General features: G+C 66.3%; 2 protein-coding genes and 1 long non-coding RNA gene across 4 annotated transcripts; 2 read left to right on the forward strand and 1 right to left on the reverse strand.

The window, feature by feature from the left end:
• Positions 1-3,667: 3,667 nt before the first annotated feature.
• On the forward strand, positions 3,668-11,365 carry ACBD4 (acyl-CoA binding domain containing 4). 2 transcript variants are annotated; one of them, XM_035566859.1, is made up of 10 exons: positions 3,668-3,770; positions 3,896-4,016; positions 4,103-4,187; positions 4,258-4,378; positions 6,619-6,714; positions 8,007-8,113; positions 8,689-8,848; positions 10,180-10,358; positions 10,720-10,764; positions 11,148-11,365. In XM_035566859.1, the coding sequence occupies exons 1-10, from the start codon at positions 3,701-3,703 to the stop codon at positions 11,256-11,258; spliced, it is 1,095 nt and encodes a 364-aa protein (XP_035422752.1). In that variant the 5' UTR covers positions 3,668-3,700; the 3' UTR covers positions 11,259-11,365. The 2 variants fall into 2 exon arrangements, with proteins under 2 accessions (XP_035422752.1, XP_035422753.1); XM_035566860.1 differs by lacking the exon at positions 6,619-6,714.
• Positions 11,366-13,005: 1,640 nt separating this feature from the next.
• Positions 13,006-14,282, forward strand: HEXIM1 (HEXIM P-TEFb complex subunit 1). The gene is given in 3 exon segments (XM_035566948.1): positions 13,006-13,083; positions 13,085-13,192; positions 13,194-14,282. Coding segments are annotated over 3 exon segments (903 nt in total). The 3' UTR covers positions 13,911-14,282.
• A 1,405-nt stretch (positions 14,283-15,687) lies between these two features.
• On the reverse strand, positions 15,688-18,187 carry LOC126913570 (uncharacterized). Its single transcript, XR_007709136.1, has 3 exons — positions 17,533-18,187; positions 17,049-17,116; positions 15,688-15,835 (listed from the first exon to the last, which is right to left on the reverse strand). It is a non-coding gene; the product is annotated as an uncharacterized LOC126913570 (long non-coding RNA).
• Positions 18,188-18,227: the final 40 nt, after the last annotated feature.

Raw genomic sequence — 18,227 nt, forward strand, 5'->3', positions numbered from 1 at the left:
GGGGTCGGTACCAGGGGGATTGCACCTGGGGCGGGTTCAGTACTGGGGGGTTCTGCACCGGGGGGGAGCAGTACCGGGGGGGTTGAACCCAGGGGCCTACACCGGGGGGGGCCCCCCCATTTCCGTCACAGGACCCCGCTCTGCCCGGGGACACGACTGCCGGTGCTGGAGCTGGTGCCAAGCATCAGGTGGGACACATGGGCCACCCCTCTGCCACCGCACCCGGGGACAGCGTCTTGTCACAGCACCAGTGGCACCCAGTGTGCTCGGACTGGGTGACGCTGTTCTGGCCTACCGGGGTGGTGGCAGCCTGGTGGCACACGGGGACACGGCCACGTCGGTGGTGCAGGACATGGTGGCCTTGCCTGGGGTCACGCTGCAGCTGGGGTCCAGATCCCGGCACCAAAGCTTTTGGCACCAAGGCCTGCAGCACAGGAGCCGTGTCACCATGTCCCCTTGACTCCACGTGACACTGCGGAGGACGTGTGTGCACGGCACACGTGTGCACACCTACACATGTGCAGGTGGCTGTGTGCACGTGTGTGCAGCTGTGTGCACATGTGCATCCGTGCCTTTGTGCAGCCATGTGCACATGTGTGCTGCTGTGGACGTGTGTGCATGCCTGTGTGTGTGCATACACGTACAATGGGGGGGGGGGATTTGCCCCAATTCACTCCATTTGTACCCATTTCCACCTCTCCCCCGGCTGTGGCGGGCTCTCTCCTTGCTCAGGTCAGGTCGGAGGGGACGGACGGATGGGTGGGTGCGGAGGGAGCGCCCCCGGCCCCATCCCAGGCTCCCCATCCCCGTCCCCTCCACCCGAGCCGGGCGTTGATTTCAAGCCCTGTGCCAGTGACAAGGGCTGCTTCCACCTGGCTGGTACCACTTCTTGCCAAAACTGCCAGCACCGGGGGGACAAGAGGCTGCCCCAGTCTGGGACGTGGGGACTGGGAACCACAGCACAAAGTGAGGAAATGGGAGCCACAGCACGCGGGGGGACATCCCCGGTCAGGGAGGGGGTGACCGTGGCCACATGTGGGACTGGGGGGCACCCTGAGATGACATCTGGGCACTATGGACGATCTCTGAGCACTCTGGGGGGACGTCTGTAAATCCAGAGCAACATCTGGGCATCTCTGGAGCAACCTCTGGTTGTCCTGGGGCAACATCTGGGCACCTGGGTGACCTCTGGGCATCCTGGGGCAGCATCTGTACAGCCAGGGCAACACTGGGGCACCATAGAATGACATCGGGGCATCCCTGGGGCCACCTCTGGTTATCCTGGAGCAACACCTCTACTTCAAGGGAGACCCTCGGGCCCCTGGAGCAACACCTGGGTGTCCTGGATGGTCTGTGAGCATCCTGGAGCAATGTCTGAGGATCCAGGGCAACACCTGGGCAGCTCGGGGTGGTGTCTGGGCACCACGGTGTGACACCTGGGTGAGCTGGGGGCACGTGGGGAGCCGGGGGGAACATCTGGGCAGCCCCTCGGATGTGTTTTTGGGGTGCTGAGGCCTTTGGGGACGCTGGGACTTGGGGAATTTTAACGAGGGGCAGCAGAGCCCAGGGCAGTGCCCCCTTCTGCTTGGGCCGAGGCTTTTACCCGTTCAGGAGCTGCAGAAAGCATTTGTTGTATTTATGCAAAAATGAAGGCATTTGGTGTTATTTATGCGCAAATGAAGGCATTTGGTGTATTGATGCAAAACGCCTCTTTCTCTGCTGGAAAACTTCAGAAAGCAGCTGCATCCACCCCGAAATGCACTTGCAACTGGATAGCTGGGCTCTGCCCTGGCCCCGCTCCAAGCCCTCGGCCCCCGAGGGGAGTTGCACGGGCAGGAATTCAGCTGCCGACACCAAGCGATTTTTGGAGGATCCCGGGGGAGAAGCGAACCGTGAAACGGTGCCGTGAGCGCGGCGGCAGCCACCAGCTCCCGGGGGTAGGACACGTCCCCCCCCCTCCCCATCCTGCACCAGCCCTGGGCCGCGCCGGGGAATCAAAACACGTTGCATAACCACTACCCAGCAAAAAAAAAAAAAAACAAACCATCGCCACCACCAATATTATTAATAGCAGGATTACAAGCGGGGAAAGAATGGCTTATTGCATAAAATAAACACGGCCGAGGCCGGGGGGGGGAGCACGGCTTGGAAATCCCTCACGGCCCGCAGCGGGAGCAGATCCCACCCCAGGCCCTGAGGGAGCGGATCCCACCCCGGGCCCTCGCAGCATTGCCATTTTCTGCCGTGATGTGGAGGGAGCCGATGGGCAGCGGCTCGCGGTCCTGGCCCCGTCCAGCACAGCACGCGTCCCGTGAATCAGGGACCAGACCACGGCGGGCTGGAGCCGGGGCGTTCGCCGCGGCCGGGGCTGGTTTTGCAGTGAGTCAGAGCCCAGGCCGCCGTCCTGGGGGGGCAGGAATCCTCTGTGGGAGCTCAGAAGCCGCGGGAGGATGGAAAATCCTCCTCGCTGCCTTGTTTTGCTGGGTCTTGAACTTTTGCACCGAGCGCGGGCGATGTCGCCAAGCGGCGCGGCCCTGCGGCCCTGCGGGGTGGGGATGCGGCGGTTCCGGGGCTTTTCTCTGCACCTGAGCCTCCCGAGTCCGGGACGCGGAGCTCAGGTGAAGGCAAATCCCCCAAATGTGGGAAAACCAAGCTGTGCTCGTGCGGGGGGCTGCCGAGAGACGGGGCCTGGCCCCCTCCCCGCACCCAGCCCTGGCTGAGGGCCGGGACAAGGCAGCCACCAGGTGACTGCAGGTCTGCCCATGGTGGTCCCCGAGCTGGTTGTGGCCCCCCGGGCACTCCTGTCACCGTAACGCCCATGTCCCCAGGGCACCGTGTGCCTCCCTGCCACCCACGTCCCCGTGCCACCCACGTCCCCCCGCAGCACACCCACGCCCTGCAGCCTCACCGTGGGGACCGGGGAAGCGCCGCGACGCCCAATTCCACCCCCTCCTCACCACAGCAATTAACCCGATCAGATTTTTGTATTAACCCCAATTATATTTTTATAATTAACCAAAATAATAATCAAAAATAACCGATTGCCCCGCTAGGCCCAGCTGCCCCGTGCCCCGTGGTGAGTCCCCTGCCCCACGCAGTGACACCCGCCCCGCGGTGAGCCCCCCCCCACGACACGCACCCTTCCCAGTGCCCCCAGTACCTCTCCCAGTGCTCCCAGTATCCCACGGGCCCATCCCAGTGTCCCCACAACCAGCTCTGGTGCCCTGCTTCACCGCCCTGCTGCAGTGCCCCCGTGCCCTGTCCCTGTCCCTGTCCCTGTCCCCCTCCACCCCGTCCCGTCCCTGTCCCCGTTCCCCCCCCCCCGCATGCCACTGTCCCTTTAAATCCCCCCGCCCCGCCCCGGGGCCCCACCCCCTGCCCGCCGCCTTGCAGCCCCGCCCTCGGCCAGCAGGGGGCGTTGCTTCCACGACCGAGCCGCTCTCCCATTGGCTGCCGCGCGCCCCTCATCCAGCAGGGAGCGCTCGCGCCGCGCTCCCATTGGCTCCGCCGCGCCGCTCACCGAGCGGGGCGGGAGGGGAGGGGGCAGCGCAGCCCGTTTCGGAAGCGGCGCGCTGATTGGGCGCGGCGCCGAGGCGCTGATGAAAGGCGCGCGCTGATTGGCCCCGCGCTCTCCCCCTCACGGAGAGGCGCTCGGCGGGGCCGGGACCGGGACCGGGACCGGGGCGGCGGCGGCGGGGCCATGGCGGAGCCGGGCTGCGGGGCCCAGTTCCGGGCCGCCGTGCGCGTCATCCAGGGGCTGCCCCGCAGCGGTGAGTGCGGCCGGGCTGCCGGCCCCCGGGGCGGGGGCGGGGGCGGGGGCGGGGGGGGGGGAGCTCGGTCGTTACCGGGCCCGGCGGCGGCCGCGGCCCCCGCTGAGCCGTTTGCGGTGCCGCAGGCTCGTACCGGCCGTCCTACGAGGAGATGCTGCGCTTCTACAGCTACTACAAGCAGGCGACGGCGGGGCGCTGCCAGGGCCCCCGGCCCGGCTTCTGGGACCCCATCGGCCGGTACAAGTGGTAAGGGGGGGGGGGAGGGGGTCGGGGCCGCTCCGGGGCCGGTGCAGGCCCGGCCCGGCCCCGCCTGACGGCGCCGTGCCCCGCAGGGACGCGTGGCACAGCCTGGGGCGGATGTCCAAGGAGGAGGCCATGGCCGCGTACGTGGCCGAGATGAAGAAGGTGGCCCAGAAGGTAGCGGGGAGCGGGACGGGGCCGGCCCGGTGCCCCCGCCGGGCCCCGCCGCAGCTGTGGCCGTCCCCAGGTCATCGACACGGTGCCCATGGACGAGGCGACGCGGGAGATGTTCAAGTACTTCGAGCCGCTCTACGAGGTGATCCGCGACATGCCGCGGCCCCCCGAGGACTTCTTCAAAGGGGAAGGGGGTGAGTGGGAGCCCCGCTGCCCCCCGCTGCCCCGCACGCCCCTCGCTCCTGTGCCGTGCTCCTCACGCCTGCTCCCCCCTGCTGCTGCTGTCCCGGTACAGCCCTCGCCTCGAGGCTCTGCTCCCCGAGAGGGGACGGGGGGGACACACCACGTCCCGCCTGGCTCCCCAGCTCCTGAGCAGGTGCTGCTGATGTGCTTGTCTGGGCACCGCTCTCCGGCAGGTGTCTCCTCAGCCTGGGCTCTCTCTGCCCTAAACTTCTGGGGAGGAAACTTGAGCTTTGGCTTCCCCAAGGCCGTATGCAGCCAAAAGTAGCGCCAGGGGCTCGGCGCAGGTTCAGCATCCTGGCCGCGGGGCTCTCCTTTCTCCTGGTCAGCCTGGGCACGGGCACGCCTCCAGGCAGGGTGGGCTGCCAAGCAGAGCCAGGGTCATCCGATAGAAACAGGTGCCTTTTTTGCAGCAGAGCGGAGGTGGAGAAACAGGGGTTGAGAAAGAGGATTAGTGGGATCTGGAGATGCTGGGACAGCCTTGCACTGTAAAAAGTCCCCTTCCAGCCCTTTCCACATGTGGCTGGTGGCTGCTGTCTCACGCAGAGGGGTCGCTGGGGACCCTTCTCACCCCAGGAGCAGGGTGGTTCCTGCGAGAAGTGGTTGAGCGAGTGAGGGGCTGGGCTGTTTGGGAGCCATCCGTGCTGTTTCAGAGGGGTGGCTGCCGCAGAAAGGCTGTGCATCCGGACGTGTGCCTGTGCCTAATTGCCAGCAGATTAGCTCAGCAGCAGGTGAGCCATGGGGTGTATTCGCAGCAGGTATAAACTGTCAGCGCTTCCCTAACGTCAGAAGAGCTCTGGCAAACAGCCTCGCTCTCTGCCTGTCCCCAGGCATCTGTCCCCACTCTGACAGCCACTGTCACCCCGTGTCCGCAGAGCTGCCGAAACACGTCGCCTGGGGGGCACGCTCCTGTATGGCTTGGCCTTACAGTGGCTGCTCCGTCCCATGGTGCCCAGACGCTTTTGTTCTCTATGTTGACGTCAAATCTAGTTCCTTTAAAATGCAAATAGACTTTATTTTTCTCTGGTACATAGAAGCTGGGGCTAAACTCCCAGTCACTACCCACTCGCCAGTGTCCCCCTGCGTAGTGACACGCAGAAATGACAGCCTCGTTTGTACCTAAACCCGGCACTGTCTGCAGAGCAAATGAACCCCAGGCGCCCGAAACATGGTTTAAAAGTCTGAACTTCTTGAGCTGTTGAGTCATTTGTGTTAAAGGCTCTTAAACCTGCCGTGAGATGTTGCGCTGCTGCAACTTCTGCTGGTGATACTGCAGGCGAGGAAGGTGGGTGGGCGCTGGGAGCGGTGCCCGAGGTGCGGCCAGAACGTGGCAGACGCCGGCCCGCAGAGAGCTGCGTGGTTTCCCCCTCGCCTTGCAGGACAGAGGTGGTGCGCGCGGTGGCCAAGCCACACTCGTTCTTGTTTATTTACAGCCGGCGCGCCGTAAACCGCGACTTGGAGCCCAGACAAAGCTTTCCCAAGCATCTTTGCACACGTAGGCCGAGACTGAAGCAACCCCGGACCCACAGTTAAGCACCTCCGTCCTGCCGCCCAGGCGGTGCTGCTCCTCCGGCCCCGCGGGCGCATGGGGGCTGCTGGCGGAGCCCGGCTCCTCGCGGCGGAGGTGACCGCACCCTGCCCGCTGGAGCAGGCACAGGGGTTGCTCTGAGCAGAGACCTGGGGACGGCGGCGGTCTCGGAGCAGCCTTCACGCTGGCTCCTGCGCCGCACGGTCCCGTCCCGTGGCCGGGAGCCTGTCGTGATGGCGGGCTGGGGACGGCAGCCCCGTGGAGGTGCGTGGGCAAGGCGCCGGCAGGGCGGCGTTGCCACATCCCTGCCTGGCCAGGAGCAGGGAGCAAAGTCCCGGCTGCCGAAGGGCTGCGTGGCTGGCTTCACCCCGTGGGCCCCACCGGGCACCCGGGGAGACGGGGGGAGCTGGTACATAAATGCAGACGCGTTCTGGCTGCTGCCTGCCCCGGGGCGAAGCCTCTCCTCCCCTGCTGCTAGCCATCGAGCTCGCCGCTGTGCACGTCCTCCCTGCACCGGGCTCCCAAATCCGCACGTCCCCCTGCTCTGCCCAGCAGGGAAACAGCTGCGAGGAGCCCAGCGCAGCGCGGAGCCGAGCAGGGCGGGCTGCACCATGGGGACGCCCGCAGCGCCTTCATTCTGCTCTCCCTCTCTCTGTCTCCGTGCAGACGGGCAGGAGCAGGCGGCCGACCCCAGCCAGGACGAGCGAGCGAGCAGCCCGGCCCAGGAGCGGCGGGAGGAGCAGGACGGGCAGCGAGCGCCAGGTTGGTCTCCCCGGCGTGGCCAGCACCCGGCAGAGACCCCGCGGAGGAGGCGCCGGCGACAGGGCCGGGCCGGGCTCCCGTCTCTCCGCAGAGCTGTTGGCTTCAGGCACGTGTGGTCCGACCCTGCCCGTGTTTCGGGCACCGCCCCGGTCACGCGGAGCCGGAGCTTCCCGTGGGGGCAGCTCTCGGTGCTGTCGTGGACCCCGGGGTAACCCTGAGCGCGTTGGGTGCCTCCGCGTCGCTCGTGTCTGTGCGAAGGGGCCTGATTCTGCTCAACTGCCGCTGGGGGCTGAGGGCCGGGAGTGAGACGTGCTCCTGTGCTCCCGCAGACGGGGCAAATGCCCTGGGAGGTCCGTGCTCCGGGAGGGGAAGCTCTCCCTCGGCTCAGGCCAAGTTTGCCCAGCCGGCGGGGCCGGGAGCCGCTCTCTGGGGCTGTCAGCGCCCTGGTGGTGGATTTGCACGGCCCCAGCACACCCACCCGCTGCCGGCGCTGTGCTGGGGAGAGCAAACTCCCTGTGCTCCCCCCGCCCCGTGGCAGCACGCGCAGCTCTCCCCGCCCGGCGGGGCCCCTGCTTCGGCCTCGTGCTGCAGGGAGGAGTCCTGCCCGGCCCTCCCTCGAGGAGCGAATATGGTCACGGAGCGAGCGCCCGCGGCCGAGCGTGGGCCGGGGCTGTGAGTGCAGCCGGGCGCTGTCACCCGGGCGCTGGTGGCACCCGCGGGACATCCGGGGTGCGCTGTGGTGTCCCTCAGCAGCGCTGGACTCGGAGGGGGGGGGACGACGACTTAATTCCCTGGGGCCTTGGATGCTGCAGCGCTCCGTGCCAGGCTTCGTGCTGTCAGGACACGGCAGCCCTCTTCCCGGGGCGAGCCGGACGTGCGCAGAAACCTGTCCTGAAAAGCCCCGCGCCGGGGCTTGCGAGTGAGGCTCCGCAACGCGTCGGGTGGGGAGGGGACGGGGAATTCAGTCCCTGGACTCCCGGCCGCGGTGCTGATCCAGCAGCAGCCCGTTCCTTCGCCCTCTGTGCCTCGGTTTCCTCCCCAGGAGCGTGAGCGACGCTTTGCTGCCTCGCGCAGGTGGCGTTAACGCTGCTTTGAGCCTCCCGCTGAAGAGCTCCGGCCTCCTCCTGCCACCCTGCTTTGTGCACGCAGACACCGCCTTTGTGCCCGCCTGCAGCCCCGCTGCCCTGTGCCCGCCCGTGCGGGGCTCCCGCTGCCCCACGAACGCAGCGGCCCCCGAAACGCCTTTGTCACGCCGGCACCGCCTGCGGCTGAGCCCTGTGCTTCCCTTCCAGGAGGAGGGCTGGCTCCTGCTGCCGACACGCGCGAGGGTAGCCAGGTGGCCAGCGACTCCGAGGGGGAAGTGTTCTGCGACACCCTGGAGCAGATGGAGCCCGAGCAGGTAACGTCTCCCGGGGCAGGACGGCCTCGAGGAGGGCTGGGGTCCCGCCACACCGCGGCAGCAACTTCCCCTGCCGTCAGCCCTGCTCCGAACGGGCGGCTCTCTGCCTCTGCGTCTCGCTGTCACCTCCGCACTGCTTTCCTGGCAGCCCTGCGACACCCCCAGCATCCGCAGGGGCCCCCGTGAAGCAGCCCTGCTGCGTCCCAGTGCCGTTGGAGCCCGGTCCCCGTCACCGAGGGCAGGCTGAGGAGCCCTCGGGGTGCCCCAGCAGCACCCGCGGCCTCCCTCGCTGCTGCAGCGCAGCCCCAGCGGGGCGCTGGCGGCCGAGCAGGGCCGGCCCCGAGCCGTGCAGGTGCCCGGTGGCACCGCCCGCTCACTCTTTGCTCCCTGCTCGTCCCTGCGCTAGCAGGCAGCGCGGTGCCGCCCGCAGCGCGGGGCGCTTCCAGTGCCGCAGCGAGCGCCCATGGGCAGGAGGCACGAGGCCGCCCGGGTCCTCCAGGACCTCCGCCCCGGCCTCCCGCAGCCCCCGGCGTGGGAGGAGGGTCTCAGGGCCGTTCTTCTCTACCCCCGCACAGGCTGGGCAGCCGCTGGCCAAGCAGGGGCTCTCCCCGAGCAGCGCCCAAGCCGGGCCTGAGCCCCGAGCGCCCCGTGCCGCTGGGCGGGGAGAGCGGGGCGAAGGCAGAAGACGAGCGGGGAGGAGCGGCACTGGCCTCGCAGCCCCGGGCTCTGACAGAGGTGGGTGCAGCGCTGGGCTCCTGGCGCCTTCCCGCTGCTCCCTTCCCGCCGGGGAGCCCTGGGGTGCCCGTGCAGGGGCTGAGCAGAGAGGCGAGGGCTGTGACCACCGGCAGCTTGGCGCAGTAGCCGCAAGTCCCGTGCGTGCCCTCTCTTCACCCCTTGGGGCCCAAGCAGCTCCGTGTTTCACCCCTCTGGGACAGGTCCCCTTTGTCGTCCCCGGGCTGTGCCAGCTGTGCCCGCTGCCCTGCACCGCTAGGCCCGTGGCTCCCCTGCGGCAGCCCGGCTTGGAGCGCGGCTCCCCGGCATCGTGAGCCCTGCAGCGAGCCCTGCACGGCCCCGCTGGCAGCGTCTCGGTGCCCTCGGACGCGGCTGGAAGCTTGCCGCGGGGCTTGGGCGGGCAAAGCTGGTCTTGGTGCCCCTGGAGGCACTGGCCCAGGGGACAGGACCACTGCCTGCTCCAGCCCTCCCTGCGGTGCCAGTCGCACGCCAGCAGCCTCCGGTGCTGCCGGCGTCTGCGCTGCTGCGGGGATGGAGCCAGGAGCCCTGCTCCTGCCCCGTGCTCTCCCCGTCCCGCCAGACACGTCCGGGGGCTCCATGCTCGGGGCTGGCTCCGCCACCCTCGCCAGCGGGGCTCCCTCTGCGGAGGGGCAGGAGCACGGCCCGCCACCGCGCTTATCTCCCCGTCAATGTTTCCGCCAACCCTCCCGGGCTGCTTGACCTTGGGAGTTAACTTGTAACGAGGCCGATAAAGCCAGGCTGGGCTGTCCCCGGGGCACTGGAGCGAGTGGGCAGCGTGGCGCGGGGGCCAAGGAGCAGCCCGTGCCGCGGCAGGCACCTGCCTGTCCCCCACTCACAGCGAGGATTATTTGGGCGTCACACGGGCCGTGGCGAGGCAGGTTTTGGGGCTCCGCTGGGCCCTGGGGCCCGGCCAAGCAGGCCAGGCACCCTCCTGGCCTTCGCTGCCGCGCTGGGTGAACCGAGGCACCCCGCGTGTGCAGGTGCCGTGTCGGTGGGGCAGAGGTCGCCCACCACGGCCACTGCTGCACTTGGGGACACGGTGCCAGTCCCTGTCCCCAGAGCCGCTGGGGGAGAGGGACGTGGGCTGCTGGGCCGGGCTGGGAGCTCCTGGCTCTGCGTGTGCCGAGCTTGGGCAGAGCCGTGCGGGCAGCCCGGGGCAGGGCGCAGGCACCCGCTGAGAGCCATCGGCAGCAGTGTGCGGCCTCGGGTCCTCGGGGAGCTCGGCCTGCCTGGGCAAGTGGCATCGCCCCCGCGCCACGTGCGAGCGCCCGGCCGCCTCCTGTCTGAGCAGCGCCCGTCTTTGCACCCTGCAGATCCGCAGCTCGCCGGGGCGGCGCAGGATGCCGAGGGCGCCCCTGAGCTTGCCCACGGGAGCCAGGGGCTGCTGGTGGAGGTGGACGCCCACGTGGCCGGCACCGTGCGGGCCCTGCAGGACGACATGCAGCGCGTGCTGCAGCGCCTGAGCGAGCTGGAGACGCTCGCCTCCGCGCAGGTACGTGCCTGGCCACGCGGAGAGCCGCGGGTGCTGGCTGGTGGGGCTGTGGTGCCCCCCAAGGTGTCGCCGGTCCCTGTCCCTGCCAATGCAGCCCGGGGTGGCCCAGGTGCCGAGAGACCTCGGGCTGCAGTCACTGTGTGGCAGGGCGGAGGCTGTGGATGCTGCTCTGAGCTGCCCCGAGGCGCGGGCAGGGAGCTGCTGCCCCCGTCATCCCCATTGCCCCTGGGATCCTGGCCCCAGTGCCCTGCAGAGCCCTGCCCGGGCCCGGTTCTGCCCAGCCCCTGTCCCCTGGGGACGCAGCGGCTGGACGGGGATTGCCCAGCCCCGGCCGCACCCTGACGCCTCTCCTGTCTCGCAGGGCGGCGCCTCCGGGACCGAACGTGGCCGGCTGCTTGCGCCGCAGGTGAGTCGGAGGCAGGCACGGTGCTGCACGGGGCTGGCCCCTACGTGGCCCTGCCCCCTTGGGTCTGGCTCCCCAGCCCCTACCCCGACACCGCTGGGGGTGGCGGGGGGACAGACGGGGGCACGGTCCCTCAGCTGGAAAGCAGGAGCAGCGCCGGGGACGCGTCCCCAGCGTCCAGGCAGCAGGGACGATGCGGCGGCAGCACGAGGAGACCTCGGCGGGACGACGGCCGCGAGAAGGACGGCCGGGCTGTGACGGGGCCCCCGCCGCCCTTTCAGATAAGGGCCGGCGGGGGGGGGGGGGGGGAGGGGGGGGTTCGGTCTCACCGGTGCCACCGTGACCTTGTGCCCCCGCCCACCCCGCTCCCGTCTGTCCCTCGCCAGGCAGCGTCCCCGTGGCCGCTGGCGGTGTCCCCGCGCACCCTGCTCTTCCTCCTCGCCTGGCCCTTCGTCACCCAGTGGCTGCTGCGCCGCTGGCAGGGCACCAAGAGGTGACCGCCGCGGGACGGCCCCGCTCCGCCCGCCCCGCCGCCGCCACCGTCCCTCGTTCCGGCTTCTCACGAGCCGGGACCGGCGCACCGGGGAGGGACGGGGCTCCCGGCCCGGGGCTCCCTCCCCACCGCCGCCTTCCTGCCCCCGAGGGGGCCGAGCTGCGAGCCCGGGGCCGCCCGGAGCCCCCCCGCAGCCGGCTCCGGGGTGGGTGTGGGGGGGGAGGGCAGGGCCGCCGCGCACCGCCGCCACCGGCCGCCACCAGCCGCTGGGGCCCGGCCAGCACCGCACGGGGGCAACCGAGCGCTCCCCGCACCCAGAGCAGCGCCGCCGCCATCACGCACCGGGGGCTCGGGGCCTGCGCACCGCGAGCGTGGCAGCGGGGCCGGAGCCCCCCCCCTCCCCCCCCCCCGAGGGGGTCCGCGGGGAGCACCGGGGGGCTCGGGGCCCGCGGCCCGCCCGGCCCCAGCCCCATTAAAGCGTTGCCTTCTCAGCCCGGCGCCCGCTCCGTGCTGCTGCGGGGAACCCGGGGGGAGGGGGGCGGCGGGGCCCGCACCTGCGGGCCGGGGGGGGTCACCCCGCTCCCAGCGCCCCCGGGCACGGGCCCGGCCCGGTGCGGGCCCTGCCGCCCCCCGGCCCCGGCCCCTCCGTCCCCCGGGGGCTGCTCCCCCCGGCCCATGCCAGGCCCGGGCGCGGTGTCCCGGTGTCCCCTCGGTGGCAGGGCCATGGCGGGGGGGGGTCCCCGGGGGCTGCCCCCCCCCCGTGCCCACGGGGCGCCCCCCACTCTTGCCCCCCTCCCCCCTGCCCCCCCTCCCTCCCGCCCTCGCTCGCTCGCTCGCCCCGCCCCGCCCCGCCCCGCCCCTCTGGTGAGGGCCCGCGGCGCCTTTAAGCCGGACCTCATCACCGCTCGGTTTGTTTACATCTCCCTCCGCGCGGCCGGGCCGCATCACCCAGCGCGGCCCCGGGATTCCTCCGCCCGCACCCCCCCATCTCCCACCCCCACCCCGCCCTCCGGGCCCCGCCGCCGACCCCCGGCAGCCCCGGGGGGGCCGGGGCCGGGCCGCGGGGCGGGGCGGGGCCAAAGCACCGCCCGGGTCTCCCTCCGCGCCGCGGGGACTCTTTTCGGGCCGTGCCACCGGCCGGGCGCGGGGGGCGGGGGCCGCTGCCCTCAGCACCGCCCTGAAGGTCGCCCCCCCGCGCGTGGTACGGCCCGGGCCCTCCCCCCGCCCCCCCGATTGGTGGAGCGGCGCGCGAGTGGCGTTCCGCCCCGCCAATCAGCGCCCGCTTGCACTTGCAACCAGGGGGAGGGGCGCGGCGCGCGCTCCCGCCCCCCGCGCCCGCCGATTGGCCGCGGGGCGGGGCCTGCGGCTCGCGGGGAGCCGCGGTGGCGGCGGCGGGCGCGCGACGGGGGTGGGGCGCGGCGCGCGGCGGGGGCGGGGCGAGCAGCGCGCCTGCGCGGGGCGGGGCGGGGCGCTCGCGGCTATATAAGGCGGGGAAACGGGCGGGGAGCGGCAGTCGGGAGCTGGCGGCGGGCGGCAGCGGGCGGCGGTGCGGGGAGGGGCGGGGGCGCGGAGGGGGGAGGAGGCGGCGGCGGCGCGTGCCATGCGCGCGGGGGGGCGGGCCCAGCGGCGTTAACCCCTCGGCGACCGGAGGCGGCGACCGGCGGGCTTCGGCCCCGTGCCATGGCCCCGGCGGCCTGAGGGGGACCCCATGCGGCGCGGGTAGCGGCCGGCCGGGAGCGCAGCCCGGAGCCATGGCAGACGCGACGCCCGCCGAGCCGCAGCCCCCGGCCGCCGCGGAGCCCGAGCCCGAGCCCGAGCGGGGGCGCGCCGCCGGCGGCGGACGGTGAGGCCGGGCGGCTGCCGGCCCCCGGGGCGGCGGCGACGGCGGCGGAGGAAAAGGAGGCGGCAGCGGAGGGCGCGGGCGGCGCCGAGGGGCGGGCCGGCGGAGGGCGGCGCGGCGCGGCCCGGCCTGGGGCCGCGGTACCGGGCGGCCGTGGGGCGCGCCGAGGAGTGGCCGGCCAAGAAGAAGCACCGGCGGCGGCCGTCGAAGAAGAAGCGGCGCTGGAAGCCCTACTCGAAGCTGAGCTGGGAGGAGAAGCAGCAGTTCGACGAGCGGCAGAGCCTCCGCGCCTCGCGGCTCCGCGCCGAGATGTTCGCCAAGGGGCAGCCGGTGGCCCCCTACAACACGACGCAGTTCCTGATGGAGGACCACGACCAGGAGGAGCCCGACCTCAAGACCGGGCTGTACCCGCGGCGGGCGGCCGCCAAGTCGGACGACACGAGCGAGGAGGACTTCCTGGAGGAGGCGGCCGAGGAGGACGGCGGCAGCGACGGTATGGGGGGCGACGGCAGCGAGTTTCTGCAGAGGGACTTCTCGGAGACCTACGAGCGGTACCATGTGGAGAGCCTGCAGAACATGAGCAAGCAGGAGCTGGTCAAGGAGTACCTGGAGCTGGAGAAGTGCCTCTCCCGCATGGAGGACGAGAACAACCGGCTGAGGATGGAGAGCAAAAAGTACGGGGGGGAGGCGGCGGAGGCGGCCCGGGTGCGGCAGCTGGAGCTGGAGGTGGACAGGTTGCGAGCCGAGAACCTGCAGCTGCTGAAGGAGAAGGACCTGCACAGACAGGAGAAAGCCCCCAGCAAGCTGGGGGAGTGACACTGGGGGGGGGACGGGGGGGCTTTTTACAGTGGTGGGATGTAACATTATATACATGTGTACAGAGACGCCGGCGGACCCTTTTTACGACGCGTAATCGGAATAAACCACAGCCTTGTATCGGTTTGATGCTCTCGCTGTAGTGTAGTGTGTGTGCTGCTCGGCCTGTGTGCAGCTGAGGCTTCCCCCTTTTTTAGGTGGCTGTGACGGGGCTAGGGGAGGGGTTGATGTATAAGTGAACTCGATTTATGATGCTTTTTTTTGTGTGTGTGTGTGTTTAAACCAAAAATGATCCCCGAGAAACCTGTAAATTGGCCAAAACTGACTATAAAATTATAGAGGTCTAATAAATTTAATTACTTGTAACTGTAACAGTTTCGGTGTGATTTCTAGAAAATATTCAAAATGTCATTCTCCCACGCGGGAATACATTTGAATCATTTTCATGATATTACAACTGGTCTATGAAGTTTTTCGATTAAAATTAGCCGGAATTTCTCACTTAGCTATTTTGCATAGTTGGTTCTGCCCCCCTCCCCCTTCCTCCCCTTATTTTTTCACTTCTAATCCCATGAAATGAGTTTATGCTCTGGCACTCTTAAAATACCTGGAAGAGGGATAACATCCCATGCTCTTAATATAATTTGTATAATGGTCACTACTTATACCTTTCTAACGTATTAATAAGCTAAAATATATTTGCTCAGTTAAACCCAACTTTCCTGCTTCCTTCTAGTTCTGTAAGAACCTGTGCCAGTGAGCTGAAATCACAGCAAAAACGCCTGGAAATGGCCTTAATGCTACAAGTGAGGCTTAAAGTTTTTTGCAGTGGCCCTGTGGAAAGTTACGGTCGTCAGCACTGCCTCAGAAATGGCTGACAAATGAGGTGGCTCGGTGGAAGTCGCACGTGATGGCCGAACCTTTTAGTTTCTTGCTGCTGTACCTGAAGTGGAAGGCAGGCAGGTGAAGCGCCAAGCAGCTGAGTGGTTGATGGTTTGGGATTTTTTTTTTTTTTTTGTGGGGAAAACCCAGGTAAGGTAAAGGGCAGAGCAATGGAGGGGCTGAGCCTCTCTGGTTCGTGCTGTTGTGTAATCGGAGGAGAGCAGGCTCAAGTTTGGGAACGTGTGTTACAGAATGCAACTCCTACCTCCAGAACGGGGAATCAGCCTGCTTAACTACCCGTCACGCTACGGGGGGGGGGGGGGGGGGGGGGAAACATCCTTTTATAAAAAAATAGAGGGTTTAAACTATAGGTGAGGAGGAAGACGAGGTTTCCCCAGCGAGGGTCTGCTCTGCTCAGAGCAGCTGTTACAGATTTGGGGGATTTGAAGCAGCACGGCAATGCTGCTGCTGAGGGAATGAGATTTAAGGACTGAGGTAGGTTTTTAACATGAGCTTGGCAAAAAAAAAAAAAATCTGCTCTGGGGTTTAGGCTGGCATCAGTTCTTAGTTTGGGGAAGGAAGAAAGGAAAACTATTGGAGGTTTACTTGCTCAGGAGCCTCGCAGTCGCCTTTTTTCCCTTCCCTCTGCTATGACATCATTGGGCAGAGCCAGCGCCGGTGCAGCAGCGCTGGCTGCGGGAGGGAGCCGGGCGCTCGTGAGGCTCCGCGGCTGCTCCCCAGGTTGGACCGGGGTAAGGTGCTGCAAAAGGCAACGAGTTAATCAGGCTCCTGCTCGTTAGGAAGAGATCCATCACTCGGGAAGAGAAACAGCAGCCGATGAGCCCGCTTCCTTCACCCCGGGCTCTTCTCTCCAGCACTTGGAGATGCGTTTGTCCAGCTGAGATTTTATTCTCTCAGCAATTGCGCTGCAAGGGGCAGTCCCGTGTTCTTCTGGGGCAGGGCTGTGCCCGATGGCACCGAGTCCAGCAGGAGGGCATTGCACTTGGAGCAGCAACAACCTGCCACAGCCCAGAGCTGAGCACCTGGGTAAGGTGAAAAACTTAGCACAAGGAAAGGGCATTAGTCAAATGTAGCAGCAACAGTTGTTACAAAGTGACGGCTGCGAAAAAGTTCAGGAACCCAGACACTGCCCTCCATCCCGTTACCCCTGCCTTGTTAGGTTTCATTCCGAGGAACAAGTTTTTGTCCAACCTGCAAATACTTTACCTGCTGGGACTTACAAAAGTAAGGGGCACGCCCCCGCACCCAAAGTACCGCTGCTCCCACCGTGCTGACCCACCCTCTGGTTCTACAACCCAATGCCGTGTTCTGTTTTAATGCCGTCTCACTACGCATCAGACTGATCCCCGTTTCGGAAGGTGTTTTGGAGCAGCATGCCTCCTTACAGGGGCTTACTCCAGCTCCTGCATTTGTCCCCCACAGCAGACACAGAATTACTGCATTTGGGGGCCTCTGAAGCCTCCCCGCAGACGGGAGCTCGTCCCGCTTTCACCAGCTGCCCTGGCCCAGGGGAGAGCTCGTCCGGAGCCGGGCAGAGCTCTGAGCTGGTGCAGAGGTGACAGGATTGTTTGAGAGGAACAAATAAAATCTTAGAGCTCGGCAAAGATAAACGTGCTGCAGCACCGGCAGTGATGTGGTATCAAAGGGCAGCAATTAGGCCCTGCTGACAATAAGGCAGCACTGTCTTAACTAGTCGAGGGCAAGCACCTCCCTGCAGGGCAAAGCAGCCGCGCTTGCCAAAGCTTTGAAGTACATCCCTCCTCTCGCTACCGCCGCTTGGTCCTTCCTGGGCTGTTGGAGCCAGCTGGCCTTTATTCCGGCTCCTTCGGTGAGCCGAGATCAAGCGCGCTGCTCGAGCAGTGAGCTGTGCTGCCCAGGAATGTTGCTGCCTCTGCAGCTTCACTTAACTCTCTCCTAATGGGCTGCACGTCGGTGCGGAGCCGGTGGCGGCAGGAACCTGCCACGCTGGGGCTCGTGCCTGTCACGGCTCTGGGGCTCGCTGCTGCCCCGCCTGCTGCTGCGCCCCGCCAGCTGCGGGGCGGTTTGTCAGCGCTGCAGCAACCTCAGAAACGCGGCCGTGCAAGAACCTCTTGGCTAAAGGTCTTTCACGGTTCCTCCCTCGCGAGGGTTTTCCAACTTGCTGAGGAAAGGACTGTGGTTCTCCCCGCCCCGGGTGGAAGAGGCAGAAGTCACTGCGCGAAGGCACGACCACGAAAGGGGACTGACATAACCCACCTTCAGGCACGGCCGTTCTTCAGCGCAAACACAAAGCAGCGCAACAGCAGGCCAGTTCCCTGAAAACGCTGCAAGAAAACAAAAAGGGAAGCAGCCCATCTCAACAGCGTGCTCACCCTGTAACAGTCAACGTTCATGCGAAGCTAAACCCAGATCCTGCCCCATAACACCAGCAGGAGAGGAGGTGCTGTGCAACCCTCCTCCAGCCCTGGCCCGCAGCGGAGAAGGGAGGGACGATTCGACGCCGCCGTTCCCGTCTGCTGCCCAGGGGCCGATCCTCGCCTTTTTGATTCAGGCTTGACTCTGGGATTACCCGTAGTGCTGCAATCTGCCCTGAAGTCGGCCGTTAAACCCGGCTGCTTGACGCCTCACGTTCTACACCGCACGGGTACAGTGCTGACAGCACGGCGTTACCCTGCCTGAGACCTCACTTGCACCAGCTTCATTTAATTTCTTTAGCTTTAAGCTACGGCAGTATACTTACGCAGCTGTTCTGGCTATCCCGATGATCGTGTTGTATTGCAATATAAGCAGTATTTCTTTTTAAAGGAGAAGCTGTGTAACAGGGAGTTAACCTGTACAAGGAAGAGTTTTTACAGCGCTCACCGATGGGGCCAGTGCCCAACAGCCTTCCAAAAAGCAGGCAGCTTTTGGTCCATCTGCAACATATCAAAGCCTGGCTGTTAGGATCAGGCCCTCTGCGGTTTCTCTCATTTCTGCTCCCACCCTTCCCCCCAAAAAACGTTCTAACAACCCAGAGAGGTGCAAGGCACACGGCTTAAACTAAATATAACTCTGTTTCGTTTGGCAAAATTAACTTAAAATTAGACCTTCAGCTATTGTGTGCACGCTAAGACACACATGACAACAAACCTCCCAGCTTAGAAATGCTGCAATATGTAAAATACAAAGCTTGAGAGTTCAGGAACTGGTAAAGCAACATGGAAGCCAGCCTGAAAATTTGCCAGCAGTTATTTCAACAAAACAGCTTCCAAAGGAAAAAAAAAAAAAGAAAAACTCCAAGCATATAAACATAAAATAATCTGGTTTATGACTGGAAGATTCCACACACGGCACAATCTGCACTTAAAAAACAGCAGCCTCCAAAACCTCACTGTTTTACATCTAAACCAAGCCCCGTTAATACCGAGGGGATAAGCTGGCATCACCTCCAACATG

Source organism: Cygnus atratus, chromosome 25 (genome assembly GCF_013377495.2).
Source record: "Cygnus atratus isolate AKBS03 ecotype Queensland, Australia chromosome 25, CAtr_DNAZoo_HiC_assembly, whole genome shotgun sequence".
Lineage (NCBI taxonomy): Eukaryota > Metazoa > Chordata > Aves > Anseriformes > Anatidae > Cygnus > Cygnus atratus.

Bases quoted from the DNA above. Each gene is read 5' to 3' on its own strand.
- ACBD4 (XM_035566859.1), top strand. From the start codon at position 3,701: ATGGCGGAGCCGGGCTGCGGGGCCCAGTTCCGGGCCGCCGTGCGCGTC. The intron at 4,017-4,102 runs GTAAGGGGGGGG...CGTGCCCCGCAG, and splicing joins CCCATCGGCCGGTACAAGTG to GGACGCGTGGCACAGCCTGG. The intron at 8,849-10,179 runs GTGGGTGCAGCG...TGCACCCTGCAG, and splicing joins AGCCCCGGGCTCTGACAGAG to ATCCGCAGCTCGCCGGGGCG.